This window comes from Mercenaria mercenaria, chromosome 5 (genome assembly GCF_021730395.1).
Source record: "Mercenaria mercenaria strain notata chromosome 5, MADL_Memer_1, whole genome shotgun sequence".
Classification (NCBI taxonomy): domain Eukaryota; kingdom Metazoa; phylum Mollusca; class Bivalvia; order Venerida; family Veneridae; genus Mercenaria; species Mercenaria mercenaria.
In genome coordinates this window covers 52,544,882-52,569,057 of record NC_069365.1, presented here as the reverse complement: position 1 = coordinate 52,569,057, position 24,176 = coordinate 52,544,882, and the positions used below count along the sequence as shown (strand labels likewise).

The following is a 24,176-nucleotide window of genomic DNA, read 5'->3' as shown; positions in this document are numbered from 1 at the left end:
CAACTCGGAAATAATATCATGCTATTAAGACTAGAAAGGAAAATAGAGCTATTTCATCTCATCTATAGTTGAACCAAAACCTGTGAATAACAGGAAATATCGGTTATACCTATAAATGTTTATCGAAATTTGCATATTAGAAGAATAAAAGTGGAATTTACTAACTGGGCACATATAGTTCACTGATGTTGAATGATCAAAGGGCAATATCTAATTGAAAACTCATTCAAATGGTAAATAAAAAAAATCTGCACACCTCTTCTTGACCTCATGAGAGTAATGCGTCCTGTGATATAGTTTACTAATGTTGAATAATCAAAAGACAATAAATCAGTGAAAAATCATCCAACCGAAACACAAAGATAACATGCGCATCTCCTCTTAATAGTAAAGTTTCCTATGAAGTAAGAAAACTGTCTGGTTTTACTAAATTACTTACATTTTATAATATCCATCTTCTCTGGAAAAGGCGACATCTTCAGCAATTTCTGATAAGCTTTGTCGAAAGATGTTACTGCGTAAACGTTGTTAAGTGTACCTTTTGGAATATTTTTCCTGTGTTTAAGTACTGCTGCACCTGAGTACCCTTTCAAAGATTTCATCTGTTTGACTGTTTTCTCCCTAGATATTTGTATTCCAGTACCAATCAATATACTAATACCATTGCCTTTTCCAAGACATTTCGGTAAAAACATTATCCCGCCTATTTAGTTAGTGCTGTGTTTCCTAAGTAATAATGATAAATTGTTGATCAGATCACTTTTGACTTTTATTCACATCCAGGATGCATTTCATAAGATATGTGACTGACTGACTGACTTACATGTACCGGCCCCTGTTTTTGCAGTCTTTACTGTTTACTTTCTTTTAACTTATAGAGAATAGTGTCCATTTCGTTGTCACTAAGTGCATAATGATTCGACGGCCTTTTATGGTCTGTGCAGAGGTTTTCAAACTCTGCGTCATTGTCAGTATCTTTAAATAAATCAAGGGGCCTCCGTGGCCAAGTGGGTAAGGTCGCTGACTTCAAATAACTTGCCCCTCATCGATGTGGGCTCGAGCCTCACTGGGGTCATTGAATTCTTCATTTGAGGAAGCCATCTAGCTGGCTTACGGAATGTTGGTGGTTCTACCCAGGTGACCGCTCATGATAAAATAATGCACGGAGGTGCACCTTGGTCTTTCTCCACCATCAAAGCTGGAAAGTCGCCATATGGCCTATAATTGTGTCGGTGCGATGTTAAACCCAGCAAAATCAATTAAATAAATCAAACGGTACAAAAGCTGTCTCCTTGGTGATATTTTCTTCAAATCTGAACGAAGAAACTGTATTGCTTTCCTCTGGTATTAATGTTTCAAGCACTTTATCGGGTAAACATGATACATTATCTTCGTTTGGCAAGTAACCGGGAACCGCTAAGGAGACCTTTGAATTTTCCCTTCGTTGCTATGCTTTATTGCACTTGCTGTATTTCTTAATATGCGAGAAAATAAGTTAATGTGTGATTAATGTAATAACACTCAATATCAGCATTTATCTTTTCGGTGAAGGGAGTTTCTTTTAAGCTCTTCACAAACATTTGTCTGTCAGCTTTAACTGCTTCAACAAACACCGCACGCTGTACTTAATTAGAGTAAAAGGTTTGTCTGTAACACGTCTATGAGCAAGATTAAGCTGCTGGCCGTCGAAACAGCTGCAAACAACGTTCATACCTTTATGATGGCATGTACTGAGAATATGTTCATGCATATCTCTCATTGGTTTCACCGATAAAAACTGTACCTTTACATAGCGCATCCAACGGAGTTTTTTGGGGCATCTTTAGATCCCAAATGCGCTCTTTGCAGCTATGTAGCCAAACAAGAATTTATGCAGCTTTCTTTCTACATATCTGATGAGCTTCTAGAATCGAAAATTCTGTTTAACTCATTACTGTATCAACACAATTTTGTCCTTCCATTCACTAACGTAACTATTGGAAAAACGTGTGGCCAACTAACAGTTGTCTGAGTAGGCCCTGAATAACATCCTGACGGTAATTCAGACATTAACTCCGAATGCGACTCCCTGTATATAATTATATCTGCCTCGATTGTTAACTTTTGTGAATGTTTCGACGGTTTTTTTTTTCAACTCCACATCAACATAATGTTGATGCGGCCAATTCTTGGATTGAATTCCAAAGTTCGACATCGAAGTGTGCCCCAGGAACAGGATGTAAACATCTATAGTCTTAACATATTTGGATCGTTAGAATGTGGACAATCCCTACATAGCCGAAATAAATGCAACACAAATAAAATACTCACTACGATGAAACTTATGATATTAGCCTAAGACATCACTAAAATAAAAGATATTTATTTCTCTCTTAAACTATCTTTCTTTCAAAGAAATTAAACCTAATTAAGTGATCGCCTTCAAAATACTGAGACCCGAAGTGCTTAAGCCAAAGTTATGCCTTTGCTCCAGTGTATAGTAGCTTGTTTCTGCAATATGCCGTGCTGGAGAGACAAGATGAAAGCACGATAATTCATTTTTGCAGGAGAAACAACACGACAACACGACGTGTTGGTGTATTTTATCGATAATTGTAAAGGTGATGAGATCGAAAAGGTGTTGAGAAGTTTGAGAAGGTGTTAAGAAGTTTGAGATAGTTTGGACATGTCAGAGTTATGGGACTTGACCCAGCGAGGTTGTAAGTTCGCCTAGAAAAAGAAAAAAAATAAGTTTCAGAGCTATATACCTTTAAAGGCGCCCGCGGTAGTTTTTTCGGACGGATTTATTTATTTACCCCAACACCGTGCCAATTTGGTTGGTCCTAATCCCCGTACCGTACCCGTACCGTACATCCGTATTCTGGAACTATCGGTTTTGTTCGAAGAATGGCGGAAAGCTACATCTACGATATCAAAATACTTCAGAAACACGTAAAAATCCGCTTATAAAGAAATCTGCCGTTTGATCATTTGATATATCTTTAGGTCACACCACTGAAAAGAGTTTCCGTAACATTTGTTGAGAAGCCTTTAACCTTCACCGAGATGATTGGCCAAATGGAGTAGAAAAACCGGATTGCTTTTAAGATCAATATGTTAAGGGTGAAGGATGCAGCAGCCGGAATGTTTCCTCTCTGTTTCTTCCTTAAAGATACAGAAAAAAATTTCTTCAGTCACATTTTCAGTGAGTTTATTCCAGATGTTCCTCAGGCGAGCGACCTAGGGCCATTTGATTCTCTTGTTAACTATCTTTGCCTTAAGCTGTTGACAAAAGCAGAATACTGTCAAAGATTTTCAAATTGGCTGAATTTATGCCCTTGTTTGAAATAAAAATTGATTACGTATTTCGTACCAACCTGCGTTCTAAAAATGCCCGCCACACCCCACCTCGTTGTAATCTAATTTAAGCCACATATAATATGGTGACCCACAAATTTTCTTTTTGTTTTAGATTATGTAGACATAAGCAAATATATGTGCAGTGTTTGATTTAGTTCTATTATGTGAAACTCGATAAAATGGCAGAAATACCAATTTAAAATTGACCAAAATAACCATCGGTCTGCTAAACAACTGTTTTTTTTTTGTTTGTTTTTTTTTGTTTTTTTTTTACAAAATCAATTTCTTTTGGTTTCTCTGAGCATGTCTCCACTAGAAATATTGTTTTCTGTTATAAAAATGCTTAGATTTCAAATTTAGACTAGTTATTGTACTTTACTGCATTACATGGTAGGAGTATGAAAATTTTTGAAAAATGTTCAAAATAGAATCATATCTGAGGACAAATAAAACTGGAACAGGGCTGGTGACCTAGTATATTTATTTCATTTTTCAATACATCATAACATGTTCTTGTAATACAGAACGTTTCATTAAAATTTATTATTGCTAAAAATGACGAAACTGCCGCGAGCGTCTATAAATGATAGCCCTAAGTACTTGCATGCAAAACTTTGAGCAAGGTGTGACGCCGACGCCAGGGTGAGTAAAAGTTATGGAACCTGCGCACTGCATGTCATATCATCTGTGTGAGGTTTCTATCCATTCCTATTAGTGGGTATTGAGATACCACAATTTGCTTACATGTAAAATCTCAACCAATAATTGCTTAGTCAAAAAGGGGCATAATTTTGTAAAACAAGAGCTATGGGAGGACAGCAACGCTTAACTATTCAACAGTCTTGTCAACTGAATTAATATAAGCCAAAAAAGGAGCATAATTCTGTAAAATTGCAAAACAGGGTTATGGAACCTGTAACGTGCATATCAGCTTATGACAATGGACAATTGTCTGAAGTTTCAATACATTCCCATTAGTTGGTACTGAGATACCAGCTTACATACAAAAACTTAACAAAAAACTGCTAAGTCGAAAAAGGGGCATAATTTTGTAATAATATAAATAGAGTTATGGAACCTGTGCATAGCATTTTAGATCATCACAGTGAATAAGTGTGTGAAGTTTCAATCCATTCCCATCAGTGTGTACTGAGATACCACATACAAAACCTTTACCAAAAATTTCTAAGTCGCAAAAGCGGCATAATTTTGTAAAAAAGCAAAATAGAGTAATGGAACATGTGCAGTGTAATTCAGCTTATCACAGTGAATAAGTGTGTGCAATTTCAATCAATTCGTACAAGACTAGTGTTCACTGAGATACCAGCTTACTACAAATACCAAACCAGGACGCCGACGCATGGGTGAGTCCAATAGCTCTCTACCTATTCTTTCAATAGTCGAGCTAAAAAGCAAAACAGAGTTATGAAACCTGTGCAATGCATGTCAGTTTTTCACAGTGAATAATTGTGTGAAGTTCTTACATACCAGCTTACATACAAAAAGCCAACGCCGACAAATGGGTGAATCCAATAGCTCTACCTTTTCGTGGAATGGTCGAGCTAAAAAGTATGCCACATTTGCCTCTATATTTGATTTGCATGAGCATAAGGTGATGCCAGGCTCTCATAATTTGAGTAATTTATGCCAAGTTAAACAGGGTTCAACAAAATCCACTGTCCTGTTGCAGATATGAGTAGAAATTGGCCCTGAGCATTTGACCCTCGACAGTCAAGAAAAAGATTAATCTGTGTACTGTTTTAAGGGACTTCAGAAAAGACATGACTGTAAAAAAATACCTTAGTGAATTGCAGGATGAGAACAAACTGTAGCAGGACAAGTGAAAAATTCTTAGCAGTCATCCTTCAGAATTACAATTAATTTCAAGGAATTTGTCGAGCCCAGTTATAGAAATTCTACTGTTACATTCATGTTAGTTATAGTACTCTCATTACAAAAGTCATGGATATTTATACCAGTCCACTCATCTAGTCCAGAAGATAGACTACAGGACTATGAAAGTTCAATACCTGTCATAGCTATGTCACATAACGCTGTGACATAATAATCGTGGTGTGCAAACAATGTCTTTGTTGTACAATAACGAACTGTTTCAATCTCCTTTGTGAAATAGGAAAATAAATCAGATAGTGCTAGAAAGTTTATTTACAGTTAGCATTCTAATGAAGTTGTTGCTAGAAGTATAGGGGTGTGATTTTACGCAAAAGTATTTAACTAAACCAGAATTAGCATTTAAATTACTGATTCAGTGCAAACAATGCAGACAGTTCATATTCACCAAGCCGTTTCCAGATTATTCAGTTTATATATAAAAAAATGTTAGAAATCATGCATAATTTTCAGTTTCATTTCAAATGCAAAAAGTAGTAACTTATACCAATGGAAATAATTTCTAGTCCAGAATACTGCAACTTTTTTGCAGTAAACATTAACAATGCACGTGAAATAGATCAGCTCGCAAATGAGTAGTAAGTCAAGTTACAATACGTTTGTGGCAATGACTTGACTGCTAAAACTTAGAAAAGTCATGCAATATAGTAAGTAAATGTAAGTCAATTATCTCGGATAAGTATAACTCTGGACATAAATGAAGAATTTATTTTCAAAAATCATTGCAATTTTTCCAACACATCTACAGGTTTTGTCAAATAAGCCGTTTCTTGTACAATAAAAAAGTTTTTAGCTTTTCCTAAAACTTTTTCAAAAATAAAGTTACCGCAGTTTTGCGGGCAACCCTCGATATGAATCCATACAAGTAATTTCAACCAAATAAAGTTGTGTGTCCATTTTTAATTTGAAATTCACAAATTCTAATTATCAATGATGTCATTGGCAGTTAAGGTTGTGTTAAAAGCCACATCAGAATAAAGACCATCTTGTTAACGAAGATCAGCTGGGAGAAAACAATGCACTTTTCACCTCTAGTGATAACATCTGTGAATAAAGACCACCTGTCACCAAGGCTACTTTAGTTTTTTTCTGTCCAGCGACCTTTCTTCACAGATATGGCTTTACATTAAGTATTTCTAAAACAGCCATGTCTTTTTTTTCAAATTGAAATAACCTCCGATGATGCTTCAAACTAAGAAAATGCACATCATTTTTTTCTAATTTCATCATTAGCATAACTGAGTCACCATGCCCCGCTTAAAGTTGAGCAGGTGTAAAGAAACTAGTTTAGATGAGGATAAAAATGGTCTTGTTTGGTCAGATTATGATAGAAAATAACAAATCAGTGCAATTCTGCAGCAAAAATAACAAATATCACATTTTCACTGTTTTTGGTGTATCTTTTTACAAAATGCATATTTACAGTCAAAATATTGCTAATTTTTATGTGCCAGAGGTGAAACTTGGTATATTTTACAATACAAGTGTGTAATTTGTGTTCAGTATAGATTACAAAATGATAATAAATGGCAAAAAAAAAAAAAACAAGACCCAGCCAGGAAAGGTGTTCATAAATTATGTCGCCAGAGCTATTTGAAGGAAATTTGACGCGTTTCAAACTTTGAAATTTGGTTCTATCAGGCTTAAACTGGTATGTTTCATGCGTTTAGGTTAGGTTACCGGTACAATCTGAGGGAAATTAACAATCATAGGGTATAGAAAGATTTCTTTAAATTTAAAAATGACTAAAAGACTAAAGGTAAGTCATTACCTTTGCGGTATTTCATCGTGTACAGGAGATTTTTCATTCTGCTGGTACCAGGCACTTGAACTCACAAACGTAAACTGGGACGTAAAGGTGAATCGTTACTGTTTTCTTCAAGTTTGTAGAGAACACTTCCATCGGGAGACACAAAGATGACAGGTTCACCATTTCTCATTATCGCATGAGCTCCTTCTTATGATATTTTAAGACTGGGTTAAAGAATAAAAGAATCTTGTGGGCCAACATCGCAACAGCATGAATCTCTGTGCTGGAACCAAGCTCAATCCTTGCTTGTACCTCCTTAAATATAATTTCTCTGTTAAAATCCCCTTGACGACTAGGAAAAAATGTTGTTGTTGTTTGCTTTAGTCCGTCAAATCCTAGAGCACTGTACATACTACTTTCCGTTACTTTATATTGCCTTCTTTTTTCATGCCAATCCTCACTTCTTTGATTCAAAAATCTCAACTTGTAATGTACATCTAAAGGAATCTCATCTGGTTGCTTAAGAAAGACGCTGGTTTCTTGGAAACTCAATGATACCTAGCTAGGCAGATTGGCTAACCGTGGTGTAGGCATTGTCTGACGATGCGTGTCTGGAATATTTGTGCTTGCACGCTACCGATAACATGCACAAATTTTGACACTCTCTAGTCACCTTCCTCTCGCTTCTCTTTTTTAAACATTTAAACGCTAGATTTTGCGTTGTTTTGTGAGAACAACTGTCTTAGATCCCTGAGCCTTAAAGAAATTACAAGTATAGTTTACGCGTTTCGCTTCATTGTCCATTTCATTCCACGAGTTACTAGCGCTAGTAACCAGTTGAAATATAACATAAAAGTTTCTTTTTAAAATTTGGTGGTTGTCTTTTGCTTTTAATAATTTTGAACAACATCGAGACACATGGGTGAAAGAAGTTCTCTCAAACTTCAAAATTATTAAAAGCAAAAGACAACCAACAAATGTTAAAAAGATATAAACAAAGGCAAAATTTACTGAAAACATCAGAAAACTCGTAGTAAGTAAATGCAACAGTTCAGAATGTGGTCTGTGCAAGCATATTATAGAAGGAGACTCATACACATTCAGATGCGGAAAGACATTGAAAGTGATCCAATCAATATCCTGCGATGTGAAAAACGTAATATATGTCATTCAGTGCCAGGAATGTCAACAATACATTGGTGAAACTTCTAATCTTCGAAACAGAGTGACCTTACACAATCAACACATCCGTGACGACACCAAAATGGTACTTTACGTAAGCGAACATAGTGACGTTTGTGCGGGACTTAAGTTCCCGAAATGTAAAATATTTCAATTTTTCAAAATGTTCATGGACAGTATAATCTTTAGAAAACAACGAGGATAATGTTTATAAGGCAGCTTAAACCTTCACTAAATAGAGACACATAGAAATCGTACCTCACAGAGACGTTTTACAACGACGTCACGTCATTTTTATTCATTAGTAAATTAGACGTCATTTATTTAAGAGTGACATCCCTTGTTTCTGTTGACGACGTCAAATGACGCCATATTGTTTGTAACCCTCCTAATGATAATTTTTGAAACCGGTTGAGGAATAAATCAAATATACAAGTTCAAAAGGATTTGGCTATTTTCTTAAAACCCTTTTTTTCAAATATATAATAACGTATGTTTGTAAGTGGAAACTTCTCATAAGCTAGCAGACGAATAAATAGACAAAATCTTTCCTAAAACATTTAAGAGTTTCAGCTTACTAAGCAAAACAAAAACATTTCCTTCCACATTTTCTGAGGTGCGGCACAAAGCTCATCACTACCCGAACAAACGGTATGAGATCTTGCCATTGCTGGCGAAGTCAAACTACTTGGCATAAATTCATCGACTGGGTTTTGGATTATTCTTTCTTAGATTGAAAACGACTATACTCCCGTTATAAACTGTATATTTTCAGTCTTACGATTTTTTGGTTTATGCGACCATAGAGTCGACTTCCGTTTTCTTACATGAAATCTTAAATAAAACAATGTTTATAGTTAGGAAATGAAAAATATATATTGTTAGAGGAGGTTTATTTCAGTATTGCTAGAGTTTTCCTGCGGAAAAGGATACACCTAAATAGCGTGTCTATGCCTATAATACATGAATGCACACACTCTTACCGAAGCAAAGATTTTATGAGTTAGAAAATCTAGAGAATTGTAAATAAAATCTGTAAAAAGATCCTTTGGAAGCAAAGAATGCAACCAAGAAGAATAATAGCAGACTCGGTTTGATTGAGTCTGTTCATGAAAGGTAATGGAATGTGTAAGACACATTCCTTTTTATAACTCAGACATGTAAAGTATATAAATACTTGCTGTTTATATCGAAATCAGTACTGTTTTAGGAACGCGCATGTAAGCACTTTTCTGTGACAACATACACGTTTCCAGTTAATATGATATCTAGTGTACGAACTTTATGATTATGTAGTAAACTAAAAAGCTTTGGCCCGATTCCATACATCGTATGTAATGGACTTTCAACAAGGTCATAAAATTAGCATTTTACTCATCTGTGTGTTTTCTAACTTAAATGAGTGCTGTGTCATATAGCTTAAGGTGTCCGGTGCCAGATAGTTTGGTCAATTTGCATTTGCCGAAAAACTCAATTGCTTATGAAAATATAGGTTCCTTATAAAATACGCTTTTTCCTCGTTTTATGGAGCATTTTGGAACTTTTTTTTATCTCTATTACACTGTATAATGAGCAACTAATAATACAACAAGCATACTTTTATCCAAATATTTGTCATGGTTTACAGAATACGCAGTGATCTGGGCTATGTGTTTTAATACTCAGCGTTACCTTGCGCTTCATATCAAAGTCAAAAAATAAATTTATCAGAAGTTCCATGAAAGTTTTAATAATTCATACTTACGTCATTTTACTTTCCTTTATAACACTTTGTTACCGGAGTCCATTATTTTTAGTTTGTTTTGAGCTGTGAGGCTCCCATGTCCTGCGGTCTGAGGTACTGAGCACAGCAAAATGCGCTACAAGGTATCCTTTAGAAACTGACACCGTGGAAGACCTAAGAATTGTTCTACATACCAAGTTTGATAGAGATTAATCCAGCGGTTCGCGAGAAGACGTCGTTTAAAGTTTTTTTTTTCTATTTTAGTTCTAACTGCCCCTTCAATGGACCAACCTCCATTTGGAAACAAATAAGCCTGCTTCGTGAAAATCTATTAAGCAGTTCATGAGAAGAAGTTGTTTAAATGTTTATTTCTATCTTTAACTCTTGCAGCTCATAAAAGGGGTCAGAATCCCTCAATTGAAAAAAATGACAGATGGCCTATCAATGATTCAAAGGACAAAAAATTGATGAGGCTCAATCAAGCTGGTTATGAGAAAGAGATGATTAAAGGCTTTTTATGTTAACATCGAGCGGTCCCTAAAAATAAACAAGTGTCCCCATTTGAACAAAATTCAGAGAAGACCTTGTAATTATGCTACAGACCAAGTTTGAAAAAGCTCTATCAAGCGGTTCATGATAAAAAGTCCTTCAAAGGAAATTCTATTCTTTAGCTTCAGTGGTCCTTTAAAGGGGCCATGTGCCAGAATATAACAAAGTCGAGAGACAACTGTACACTGATTCTTCAGGCCAAGTTTGATGAAGATCCATCAAATGGTACAGACCAAGTTTGATGAAGATAATCAAGCGGTTCATGAAAAGAAATCGTTTAGTCGCATTTCTATAAGTAGCTCTAGCGGCCTCTAAAAGGGGCCAGGTGCCAATATTTTAACAAATCTGACGGAGGACCTTACAATAACTCTTCAGACCAAGTTTGGTGAAGTTCTATCAAGCGGTTCGTGAGAAGAATTCTAAATGTACTTAAATTGTTAGCTCTTGTGGGCCCTTAAAGGGGCCAAGTGTCCCAATTTCAACAAAATTAATAGAAGACCTTTTAATGATGATACAGACCAATTTGATAAAGATCAATCCAGTGGTTTATGAAAGAAGTCGTTTAAAGTTTGTTTTCTACTTCAAGCTCTAGCGCCGCCTTAAAGGGGCCAAGCGTCTTCATTTAAGTAGGGATCTTGCCAGAATGCTACATACTCATGTATTAACGTACATACATACAATTTAACAAACTCGTGACATTTAAAAAAAGTAAATATAAACTGAACTCTAGTGAATGATTTTCACGTGCTAGTGGCCAGTGTATATACCACCCACGCGGAAAATTTGTTCTGGTATACTGCGCAACATAAGTTACGTTGCGTTAGGTGATACCTTATGTATAATACACCAGTACCGAATCCAAAATCACGTAAGAGAGATCTTGAATCTCCAAATACAGACGTTGAGACAGATCTTAAATTACTTAAAACTTATAGCTCTCCGACATCAGAACCAGTCTGTGTGGACACTATGTCGTCATCTACAGCATTGGATCCAGCAGCAATTAGTTCAATTGCTGAAGCATTATCAGACACTATTCAATGCAAAGTTCAGAGTGTCATGGAAGAAACAATAACAAACATTGTCGACAGCGTGGTCTCGGGGCTTAAAGCACGCATGAAACATCTTGAGGAAGAAAATACGGTCCTTAAGAAAGCTAATGCTGAGCTATCTAATCGCGTTAGTGACCTGGAGAGACAGCACGATGCTGACGAACAGTACACAAAACGCAATTTTTTGCGTATTTCTGGCATAAAAGAAACTTCGGGGGAGTCTACGGACGACTTAGTGATGGGAGTATGTGACATACTTGAGACACAAGTGACACTGTCTGAGATCGACAGGTGTCACAGAACGGGCAAACCTAAACAGAATGGTCCGAGAGACATACTTGTCAAATTTGCTACCTATCGTGCTCGACAGAAGTTATACACCAAGCGAACTGGTCTCAAGGACATAAAGCTCGGTCACCGTGGTACTTTTATAAACGAGCACCTAACCTTAAAACGCTCGAGGTTATTGTACGCCGCTCGCAACTTGGCTAAGGAAGGGAAAATCATCTCAGCATGGTCATCGGATGGCAACATACTGATACGGATTAAGGACCCTGGAGCTCCTGACATCAGCGACAATAGTGAGATTCCCACTAAAGTCACGCGCATTACGTGTTTGGAAGACCTACACCCATACTATGGCTAAACACTGTATCGTGTTACAAACTTTTGTCGGAAAGTGTACATTCTAACATTCGATACAACTTTCCAATATTGATGTGTACAATAACACGACAACGTGGCCATCGTGTGATATTAAATAAATGTACATGTATTTTGTCACACTTTACAGACTCATGATATAACTTGTTTTCTTGTTAATTAACTTTATCTTGCAGAGAGTCTGTTCAAATAACTTGTATATATTAACTATAGCACACGCTTTCGTCAGTCATTAACGATTATTTCCGGGTGCTTTTTGTAAACTATATGAACACATAACATAGCTGTATAGTCGTATAGATGTGTTTTTGTAAAGTTTAAATTGACCGAGCGCGAAGCCTTATCAGGAACCGGTAGCATTCCACATTTGTTTTCGCAATTACACCTATCCTGTGTGCTGTGCTATTACATTCGTTTTACTTCAATTTAAACCTGGTAATTACTAAAACTAAAAACTACAGATGGTTTTGGTAACTTGTGATTAATGGTTTTACAGACTTGTCATCTCACGTGATAATACCACATAACCTAGTACTTACTGTTTGTTCAATCTTAACTTTGAAGTACACCGACGTAATTCAACAGAAGTTTATCGTAGTTATCTCCAGTTACTGATATTTGATTATTTGTACATTGTTATATACCAACCGTACAAAATGAAATCATAATTTTGTATTTATAACATCGAAACAATTATGCACCGTTTATCTTAGTTATATCCCGTTACAAAATGTATTGCTGTGTCCGGCTGGGAATTTTCCGTTGGGTGGCACATGTGGGTGGGGCCCCGCGTTGCATAGTTGCACGATGGGGTCCCGGTTGGGTGAGGGGTGCTACTTAACAAGTTGATAGTATTGAAACAAGTTATATAAAACAATAGTATTGAGAAATTAAGTACCACATACTTCCGTCTGTTGGGTAACTGTAACAAGTTAATAGTATTGAGAAATTAACAAGTTAATAGTATTGAGAAATTAAGTATCACATACTTCCGTCTGTTGGGTAACCGTAACAAGTTAACAGTATTGAGAAATTAACAAGTTAATAGTATTGAGAAATTAAGTACCACATACTTCCGTCTGTTGGGTAACTGTAACAAGTTAATAGTATTGAGAAATTAACAAGTTAATAGTACTGAGAAATTAAGTATCACATACTTCCGTCTGTTGGTAACTGTAACAAGTTAATAGTATTGAGAAATTAACAAGTTAATAGAATTGAGAAATTAAGTATCACATACTTCCGTCTGTTGGGTAACTGTAAATTTGTTGGGCGACACTTTTCATCTGGCTGGGTCTTATTGGGTGGCTGTGCGACGCCGGGTGGCGCTCGGTACTGTTGCTCGGCGGGGGGTTCCCAGCCGAATATAGCCACATATGTTACATATAACTGGACCGGATTAGAGTCATAAGCATTAAGTCATTATACCAATTATGTCCTAGTCTGAAATTTCACGCCACTATCACTGACATACCTTATGTCTATGATATTTCCTCTTCACATTACTCAAAATCCTTATCTGATCATGTTTAATCCCATCTTCAGAACTCATCACTACCTCTTTACTTTCTCTTTCTTTTTCCTTAAACCGACCGAGAGGATTTGTGCTTTCCACTTTATTGCTTTTTACTTCGTTACAGGATACGCATATGGAACTCCTATGATGACTGGGTTGTACTATATGTACTACGAACAAGGTATAACATGAAGAAACGGCAATGTGACAATCCAGTCATTATTAGTGAATTCAAGTTTCAGTCACAATGGCGATTCTGTGTAGTTTTAATCCTTTTCATTCACCTCCATTTGTCTGTTATATCAGCCTTCTCGATTCTCCAATCGAAAGTCACTGCTTACTCCGACATGAAGAAGTGTATATCCTGTAATCTCAAACGCAAACACCCACTATCCCAAACACACCGAACAAATATCCTTTTTACATATGTGATTCTATTCTTGTCATTCTACGCCATCAGTTCGCACCTGGCCTTTCTCATTTATTTGTTATGTATGTCCGGCGATGTGCATCCGAATCCGGGTCCAGTCAGCACAAGATCTAACTCTACTAGCTCCGTCTCGTCAAGTTCTACTGTCGAAACTATAGACTTGTCTTCTCACTTTTCCTTTATGCATTACAATGTGCAAAGCATTAAACACAAACTTGAAACTCTCTATGCTGAATTCAAGGACTTCGACATTCTATCCTTCTCTGAAACATGGCTTAACGCTTCTACGCTCAACAACGATCTTATTTTTGATGGCTTTCACGACCCAGAAAGGAAGGACCGACCTGCGAATAGCCACGGTGGAGTACTCCTGTATGTAAAAGAACAATTCAGATATAAGCGCCGACATGACTTGGAAATCCAAAGTGTCGAATGCATTTGGATTGAACTTATCACCAAAACAAAGCGTATTCTCTTCGGTACATTCTATCGGCCTCCAAACACCACAGCTCCTGAACACTCTCTCATTGAAGACTGTATACATCTTGCTGTAGACACAGGCATACCTGATATAATCGTCACTGGAGACTTTAACATCAACATGCAAAACCCAGATGTCTCTAGAAAGATCAGCAGTTTATGCCAAAGACTCTCTCTCACACAATGCATATCAGACCCAACGCACTTTACTGAAAATTCGTCCTCACTAATTGACATTATTCTTACATCGAATCATAGACTTATATACGCTTCTGGGGTTGGTGTACCATGCCTTGACCAACAAGTGCGCTTTCACTGTCCAATTTTTGGTCTCCTCAATTTCAAGAAATCTAAAATTCACACCTTCAAACGACATATATGGCTATTCGACAAAGGCAATTACCAATTACTACGAGAGAAAGCAGCAAACATAAACTGGCACCAACTTAAACATACAAACATAAATACATATACCAAAAACATCACAGACACTATTCTTAGCATTTCTAAATCTTGTATTCCAAACAAAGACGTTACCATCAGACCCAGCGACCCACCCTGGTTCCCTCCAAACTTGAAAAAAATGATCAGACAAAGGCGTAGATATTACAAGAAAGCTCAACACACAAACACAGAACATGACTGGCTGAAATTCAGAACACTTCGCAACAAAATAATAACTACCATCAGACAATCTAAGGAAAAACATATACACCAGCTAGCAACAAACCTCAAAACAATACAACAAAACTCTAAATCCTGGTGGGCGTGTTTGAAATCTTTCATCAAACCAGCATCCTCTTCTTCTTCCTCCATTCCCCCTCTTCAAGACGGCGATGATATTGCAGAGGACGACCAAATGAAAGCAGACATTCTCAATGACTATTTTAGAGACCAGACACTTCTGAGTGAGCCGAGAACATTGCACCGGAACTACAAGGTGATATACCTCCTCTGTCCACAATGCCTCAGATCCAAGTATATCCTGATGAAGTCATGACCGTCTTGAAAACCTTACCTCTTGGTAAAGCAGCGGGCCCAGATGGTATCAACAACAGAATCCTCAAAGAGCTCTGTAATGAATTATCCACTCCTTTGGCAGATTTGTTTAACAAATCTCTCACTTCATCCGAATATCCCGATACATGGAAGGAAGCATTTGTCACACCTATTTTCAAGGCAGGAGGCCGATCTGTTCCCGGAAACTATCGTCCTATAGCTCTCCTTTCTACATTAGGGAAGGTCTTTGAAAGAATTGTCTTCAAGCACACCTTCAACTATCTAACCTCACACAACCTTCTCACTCCCCTCCAATCAGGGTTCATCCCAGGGGACTCTACCACAAATCAACTTACATATCTGTATAACTTTTTCAATGAGGCCATTGACTCTGGAAAGGAAGTCAGAGCAGTCTTCTGTGATATTAGTAAAGCGTTTGATCGTGTTTGGCACACTGGTCTCTTGCTCAAGATGAAGCGAATGGGCATCGATGGTACGTTACTATCCTGGTTCTCGTCATATCTTTCTCGTCGCAGACAATCTGTTGTAATCCCAGGTGCACAGTCTAAATGGAATACCATAAATGCTGGAGTACCACAGGGATCAATCTTGGGACCTCTTCTATTTTTAACATACATCAATGACATTGTCAACAATATACAAGCCCATATTCGTCTTTTCGCCGATGACACAAGTCTCTATCTGGTAGTCGAGGATCCTCAATCTGCTGCATTTACTCTTAACTCTGATCTATCAACTATCTCAAACTGGGCTAAATCTTGGCTGGTGAAATTCAATCCGAAAAAGACCGAATCCCTTACCTTTTCTCGGAAAACTGGTATCAGGGCTCACCCAAGCTTACAAATGAACGATGAGACGATCCAAGAAGTGACAAGTCACAAGCATCTTGGTGTTGTTCTTTCTGCCGATCTGAAATGGCACAATCACATTGACTATATTGTAGAGAAGGCTTACCGGCGTATCAACGTCATGCGAAAGCTTAAATTTGTCCTTGATCGCCACTCTCTTGAAACCATCTATACTTCGTTCATTCGTCCGATACTAGAATACGGGGACGTAGTCTTTGACAATTGTACTATCCAAGAGAAAAACACTGTTGAAAAGATCCAACATGAGGCAGCTCGAATTGTAACTGGTACTACAAAGTTGATCTCGATTGCAAAACTCATGGGCGAAGTTGGTTGGGAAACACTTGAGTCTCGCCGACAGAAGCACAAACTACTTTTATACTACAAAATGACCAAAAATCTTGTTCCTTCATACCTATCTAATCTCTGTCCTATGCCGGTTCAAAATCAAGCATACAACCTCCGGAACCAGGATGACTACAGAGTTCCAAGAGCCAGGACTTCACTATTCTACAACTCATTTCTCCCTTCTACGACACGAGCTTTCAATGATCTTCCTATCTGCGTTCGTAACTCACCAACTTTGTATTCATTCAAGAGGCATCTTTTTCCATCTTCTTCAAAAGTTCCGGCGCACTACTATACTGGTAAAAGAAGGCTTCAGATCTACCACACTCGTATCCGAACTAACTGTAGCTCCTTAGCAGACGATTTGTTTTCTAAAAACATAATACCTTCACCTCTTTGTGAATGTGGTCAAAGAGAGACTGCTCGGCACTTCTTTTTGGAATGTCAGCAGTATCAAAATATAAGACCAGAGTTGATAAATGGTATAAGTTTACACTGTCAAGTCTCTATAAAAACTATCCTCTTTGGTAACATTGAACTTTCAGACACTGCAAATGAACAACTCTTTCTTGTGGTACACAGGTATATTGAGAAATCACGTCGTTTTGACTGATACTGCAATTATAGGGTAATCAAAACTCTCGGCCGCTCTTTCTTCAGCTCTTTTACTTTCCACCTATCCTGTACACTATCAAGTAAAGTTATATACAATCATCTGACAATCTTTAACTACATCATCATTTCTCTCCTCACTATCTTATATTCGATTTACTTTCACTCCTTTTTTTTCTTCTATCAAGCACAACCATGATTTCGTCAACTAGTATTATCAAATTGAGACCCGCCATATCTTGTACCGATATTTAGTATGCTTTGGAAAAAGCTTCAATAAGCATTAATTTGCTTTCAGCTTAATCCTTGTCATTTTTGTTGTGTTCAATATGTTTTCATGTAGCTGTATATAGACGAATAAAATATGTTTAAACCAAGGGACTGGCCTCCAGATCGTTCGACAACAACAAAAAGTATTTTTAGATATCTGGAAATAAATGCTATATTTCTTAAGAAGGCTTTAAAACTTAATTACTGACAAACTATATGTTACGGAAACACATAAGAATTTGCTGTTTTTACTACATTTTACGACGAAAATTGAAAAGCGTTTGTAACGTTTGTACAGGTAAATTGTCTCGATTATAAATATCTATATTTTGATGCCATCATTCACTAATTCCGCTATAGCGCTATTGGTTATGACGACGGGAAAATCTCTATTGCACCGGCGGTCCGGGGTTCGATTCCCGGGGTGGTCATCTTTTTTCTTGATTTGGAATTTTTAAAATATCTTAGAAACAAAAACTCATATTCTAATGTTCATAATATGACCAAACTTCAGTTTGAAAGAAGAATTATTTTTAGCCAAATCTGGAGGTCAGTGCCTTTAATGAAAAGGATTACTCAAAATGTTTACTTCACAGATACATGCAGTTTTAATTATGCGCGCTCGATGACACGTAATGTAATGAAAATTAATGTTATATTAACGCTACAATAGGTAAATTCACCCTTTAGTTTAACCATATATAGCAGAACCATGTTTTGTATATTTAAACAAGATGAACAGGTTTTTCGCATATGGAATAATTTCAAGAGGGCGTAGCCTGAGTGGCGTATCACGGATTCGCAATAACTCCATCAAAATCATCATTCCGGAAAGCGGCAACTACATTCGCAACAATACATCATAATAATCAATTCATTTATGGAAACGATGTACTGACAAGGTTTAATCATTGAGCACTCGCAAAATGTCAAGCGATTTCCCGCGATTTCTAAAAAGAAGGTGCGTGCTTTCTGCAGTGTCTGAATACATCTATTGCGCTATCGCAAATGTTAACACATTCTTATTTATCTTTTTTTTTTCTTGTTTTTTTATTGTATATTGTGTGAACCTAAATAAAAGGTGACATTTATTTATCAGTTTTTTATCAAAATTATGTGATTTGATGAGAAGAAATATTCTCGCAAATGGATACGCTTAGACTCTTTTATGATCAGCAAATCATGCTGGGTAAGATATTCATCTGAACAAGAAATAAACTGACTTCCAGATAATTATTGCGTCAACTATCTGGATATTGAGTTAAGTAAATAGTAAGATAGATGAAGAAGTCAATGCAATAATACGACACCATTAACGTCAAACGCCGCTTGAGAAAGCGATTTCTATAAATGCAAAACTATTGATTAACTGATACAGATGTATTCGAACCATGTCAAATAAAAATAATCGAGAAATACATCCGATGAAGAGAATTATTAAATTTAACCGAAAGCTATTACTTTTAATCCGAAAGCATCATAAAAAGGTATTTATACTCCAAACTCAACAAAACAGTTATGCGTTATGCCCTTTTCAACTCGACTTATAAATTCATATTCATAAAACAGCAATAAAGTATTTTTCTATTTTCCTGTTCGGAAATGAAAAGAATGAAAACACTTAAAACGACCCGATAACTGCTGGTTTTGTTTCGATATCAACTTCTCGCAGTCTGACAAATGGAAAATGTTTAGCATTGACCAGAATAAAAAAAGACCTTAAAATTTGCCATTATTCGACAGTCCTAGAAAACTTAAAGGTAGCCGCAACATATTTGAAATTGCCGAAGCGAAGGTTTACAAAATATATCTCTGTACTTAGACCACGTTAAGTTCAGATCAAAAGTAGAGGGAATAGATTCAAATAATCTTTCCTAAACAACCAAACCTACAAACATCTTTAAATCTGCTTGTCACGAGAGGTTAGAAATGTGTCAAATAAACAAACACATGTCCTTACACTTTAGTATATTGCATAACTCGATACTGTCTCATTGATTCTGCCTATTAAATCGGGGTTTCCACCATTTTTACTTTATTTCTGCAGTAAGTCAAGTCTAGTTACCTTTTGTTCTCTTTTCTATTTCCTGTATAGACCGATCATATATCTTCCATTTGGAATCTGGTGTATCAATTAAAGATGTCCTTACTGTAGTGGTGGAACTCATGCGATCATCACTGATCAAGGTTATAAGGCAATCAAAACGAAGAAACATCGATACTGGAAATGGTACCGGAAATGTTATTCTGACCTGAAATACAAAAGGCTATTAGAAAAATGTTATTCAAAATAATTTAATATATATATAAATATATTTCAGAAAATTACGCTCTGCATTATATATATACCATCAATAGAAAAATAAGGAAGTAAAAATGAAGAGAAAATTACTTATTGGGAAATTTCATCTTCGAGAATGACGATGTTGAGATTACAATAAAGAGATAAAGGAACTTTTATGATTATTATTACATGACTGTATTCTATTGTTTCTCTGATTGGCTGAAAACGGTTTGAAAAGTAATGAGTACTTATTATATCAACGTATCTTGGGTTATAAATAGTATGATATAAAAAAAGATCGAAGTAGGTGCTTGGAAAGTCAATATCAACCTGATTTGGTCTAAAAATAGGCGGCAATATTTCCAATTAAATGAGAATACAATTGTAATAAAAAGACTGACTGTACATCAATTCATGTAATAAAACAATTATTGACTTTTTCATACGTTGATATTAGGATTTATCAACCTGTGAAAAAGTCGATAATTGTATAATATTAGTTCTAAACAACTTTCCAGCAGATAATATTCCGGTACAGAAACAATAAAAATAAGTCAATCCAAAACATCATATAGGTTATTGTGGAACGTTTTCAATAAACGAAACACTATCAAAATTAAGATACATACTGCAATGTCTGCCATCAATAGAGAACGAAGTGATAAGACAATTCCAAAATAATTATTTGCACTATAACCAACAGCTTTATTTATACTTTAAAAACATACACATTAAATTGTACTAAATCAAACGAAGTCCAAGTAAAACATTCCTTGGTATTTACATACAGCATGATTTTAAGTGGGATTCGCATTTCAAAGTAGTTTTCAAAAATATATCCTCTTACATTTAGTTACTATCAAAGATAAGGAAATTTCTTGATATTCACTATATAATCATTTTTAAAAAGCTTATGCTCAACCGCATATAGATTATAGCTGTATAATGTGGGGTGGGGAAGGACAATCAATAAAAATATTCAGAAAATTCTTAGATTACAAAAACTTGCATGTAGAACTATTTTAGGATCAAAACTTCAATCAAGCTCTACACTGTCTAGACATGCAACGGTTTGATCAGTGTCTGTTTTATCTGAAGGCATGTTTTGTGTTCAAAATTGCAAATAATGTATTACCAAATTATTTATGTGATATTTACAATCAAAAGGAAATGACAAGTGACACCTCTTTAATTTTACGATCAAGCACGAACAGAAATTTTCAGATACCTAATAAGCAAGCATGTTCGAACGAAGTTTATTGTATTCAGGTCCAGTTGTTCGGAATTTTCAAACTTGGCCTAGATTTTATCAATGTAATCTTTCTGACCAAATTTCATGAAGATCAATTGAAAAATACAACCTCTATCGCATACATAACGTTTTTCTTTGATTTCACCTAGTGACCTACTTTTTGTTCCCATATGACCCATTTTCAAACTCGGCCTAGATTTCAATAAGTTTATCATTTTGACCTAATTTTAGGAAGATCAATTGAAAAATACAGCCTCTATCGCATATACAAGCTTTTCTCTTGATTTTACCTAATGACCTACTTTTTGACCCAAGATTACCCATATTCAAACCTGACCTAGATTTCACCAAGGCAATCATTCTGACCAAAATTCATGACGATTAATTGAAAAACACAGCTTCTATCGCATACACAAGGTTTTTCTTTGATTTGACCTAGTGACCTAGTTTTTGAACCCAGATAACCCATTTTCAAACTTGGCCTAGATTTCGTCGAGGTAATTATTCTGACCAAAATTCATGAAGATTAATTGAAAAATACAACCTCTATCGCATACACAATGTTTTTCTTTGATTTGACCTAGTGACATAGTTTTTGACCTCAGATGACCCATTTTCAAACTCGACCTAGATTTCATCAAGGTTATAATTCTGACCAAATTTCATGAAGATCAGTTGAAAAATACAGCCTCTATCGCATACACAAGCTAAATGTTGACAGACAGACAGACGACAGACGACGGACATTGAGCGATCAGAAAAACTCACCTGAGAATTGCTCAGGTGAGCTAAAAATATTAAACGAATAGTTTAACTAACGTCACTTGTTGTTCATGTCATTGTGTAAACAAAATGCTAAACTAACACTTACATTTCTCTGTGTAGATTTCATTATTTATTGGAATGTGCAGGTCATAATTTGATATCTAGGTAAATATCTTTTACATTTTTTTCACAGTCATTATAAAATGGACACACTAACAAAAACTGATTTTTTTTTCAACTTGATTCAATTTACATTACGTGCAAAAACGTTGGCTTCTTCCTATAATTATCATATGAGGAACATCTAATCTTGAAACGCTATGCGATGTATTTTCATTGAGTAAATTCATATTTAGAGAACACCATTGTTGTAACTGTTGGTCGTATATTCTTTGTGTAATAGTACAAACATATGCATTTGTAACTGTTTCATTATTCCACAAAAATAAAAAAAAGCTTAAATCCTACAAAAATTGTTTAACATTTATGAAAATCATTCAAAAGACTTCCAACTGCATCTTTTAAAAAATCAAACTGTAAAACAGAGAGATGGGGAATGTAATACAATTTTATTCCAGTATTTAATGATCATGACGACTTTTCGTATTACTGATAATGGGAATCGTCCAAACTCACCAAAATACGCAGATGTTGTTGCCTGTTGACGTACATCACGAACTTGTTTATATATATTTTAAATGAACGATTTTTAATGTCAGGTGCCTTTTATCCAAATGTAAGGATCAACAAAAATCATACAATCAAATAAATTCAACTTTTCTGTAGCATTCTTATTAGTTACATGAGATGAAGAATTTATAGAGTTCAGTAAATTTAATGCTTGATTGGCGATAATGTTACACCAAGGTAAATGAATGTCTTAAAGACCTTAGGTAATGTATTGTAATAATGTACTTCTATTTTCGGATTTAAAAAACATTACAACCGTTTTATCCCCAACAAATACCTCATTTTGTACAATAATTATGCAGATTGTAATGATTGTTTGTAAAATAATACTTCATCATCATCAAACAACAGTAAAGATGTCTGCACTTGTTTCAGTATGATCAGTCGGCAAGTTTTCATTCTATGTCCACTTGTTTTAAGCCCATATAACTGTCGAAATAATCTGGCAGGGAACATTTTTCTCTGTACAAAATTTCACACAATTATACATACTGCGCAACAGTGTAACTATCGATAAAGTCACGCCTGACAATATTATCTAAGCCATATTCCATTTTCTTTTAGAAATCTATAAAGAATGCAAAAGCCTTCTATTATCTTATTGATAACAGAAACATGCAGTCAAAAGTACGTTTTGTCTTTTCTTAAACCAAATTATAAATCGTTCAACATTTCATTATTTTCTGCGCACTTGTGCACTCGCATGTCTTACAATATTGATAAAAGTTTAGCCTCTATAATTATTCACATCATTTGGACCACCCTTTTTGGAAACTTCAATGTCTCTTGAACATTTACCTTTTTGTATTCGTTATCCCATTTCAAGACACCAGAATTAATGCATTCGTAACTGTTGATTAATACATCTAAACCTAAAGTCAATATATACAGGTTGTGATGCGAAAAAGTGTACAAATAATGTATTTCTAAAATACGTACTAAGAAAAATAACTCGTGTTGCAAGTGTACATAATCTGCTAAACCTTTACCTCTATAAGACATGAAAGTAATATTTACGCTACCTCTGTCGCCACCTAATCTCCTATTGATAGTTTGAAATCGATTCTAACATACAAATCCAGTAGCTTATTTCCTGATAAGTTAATATTACTAGTTATCCAGTATATTTTTCGGGCAAAAAACCTCAAAGTGCTATTTTCAATTGAATAAATATTAGAGTCAAAATCGACAGCTTCTTCTAGAATATCGGAATAGTAGCCACATTACACCTAGTAACATCATGTCAGCCTTCAAGAAGTGCGGGGTATTTCTTTTCAACACCGATGTTGTAGATGACATTAAAGTAGCCTTTTTCACCACTTTTGAAAGAAACATAGCTGAAGAAGTAGCACCAGTTTCAAGCACAGAAGCAGTTCAACAATCAGTGTCATCTTCATCAAATCCAGAAAATATTCTCATGCAGACTTTGAAAATGTCCAGAACGCTAAAAATCTAGAAACACTGAGTAAGATGATTGTTGGAAAAGCATAAC

At 35.7% G+C, this 24,176-nt stretch overlaps 1 protein-coding gene across 1 annotated transcript in view; it reads right to left on the bottom strand.

The window, feature by feature from the left end:
* LOC123545601 (plexin A3-like) overlaps nucleotides 1–24,176 on the bottom strand; it is a 264,006-nt gene that overhangs the window by 144,401 nt on the left and 95,429 nt on the right. The window contains exon 8 of the mRNA XM_053543563.1: nucleotides 19,759–19,945. Within this exon, the coding sequence (XP_053399538.1) occupies nucleotides 19,759–19,945 (187 nt within the window). The remainder of the gene's footprint in view (nucleotides 1–19,758; nucleotides 19,946–24,176) is intronic.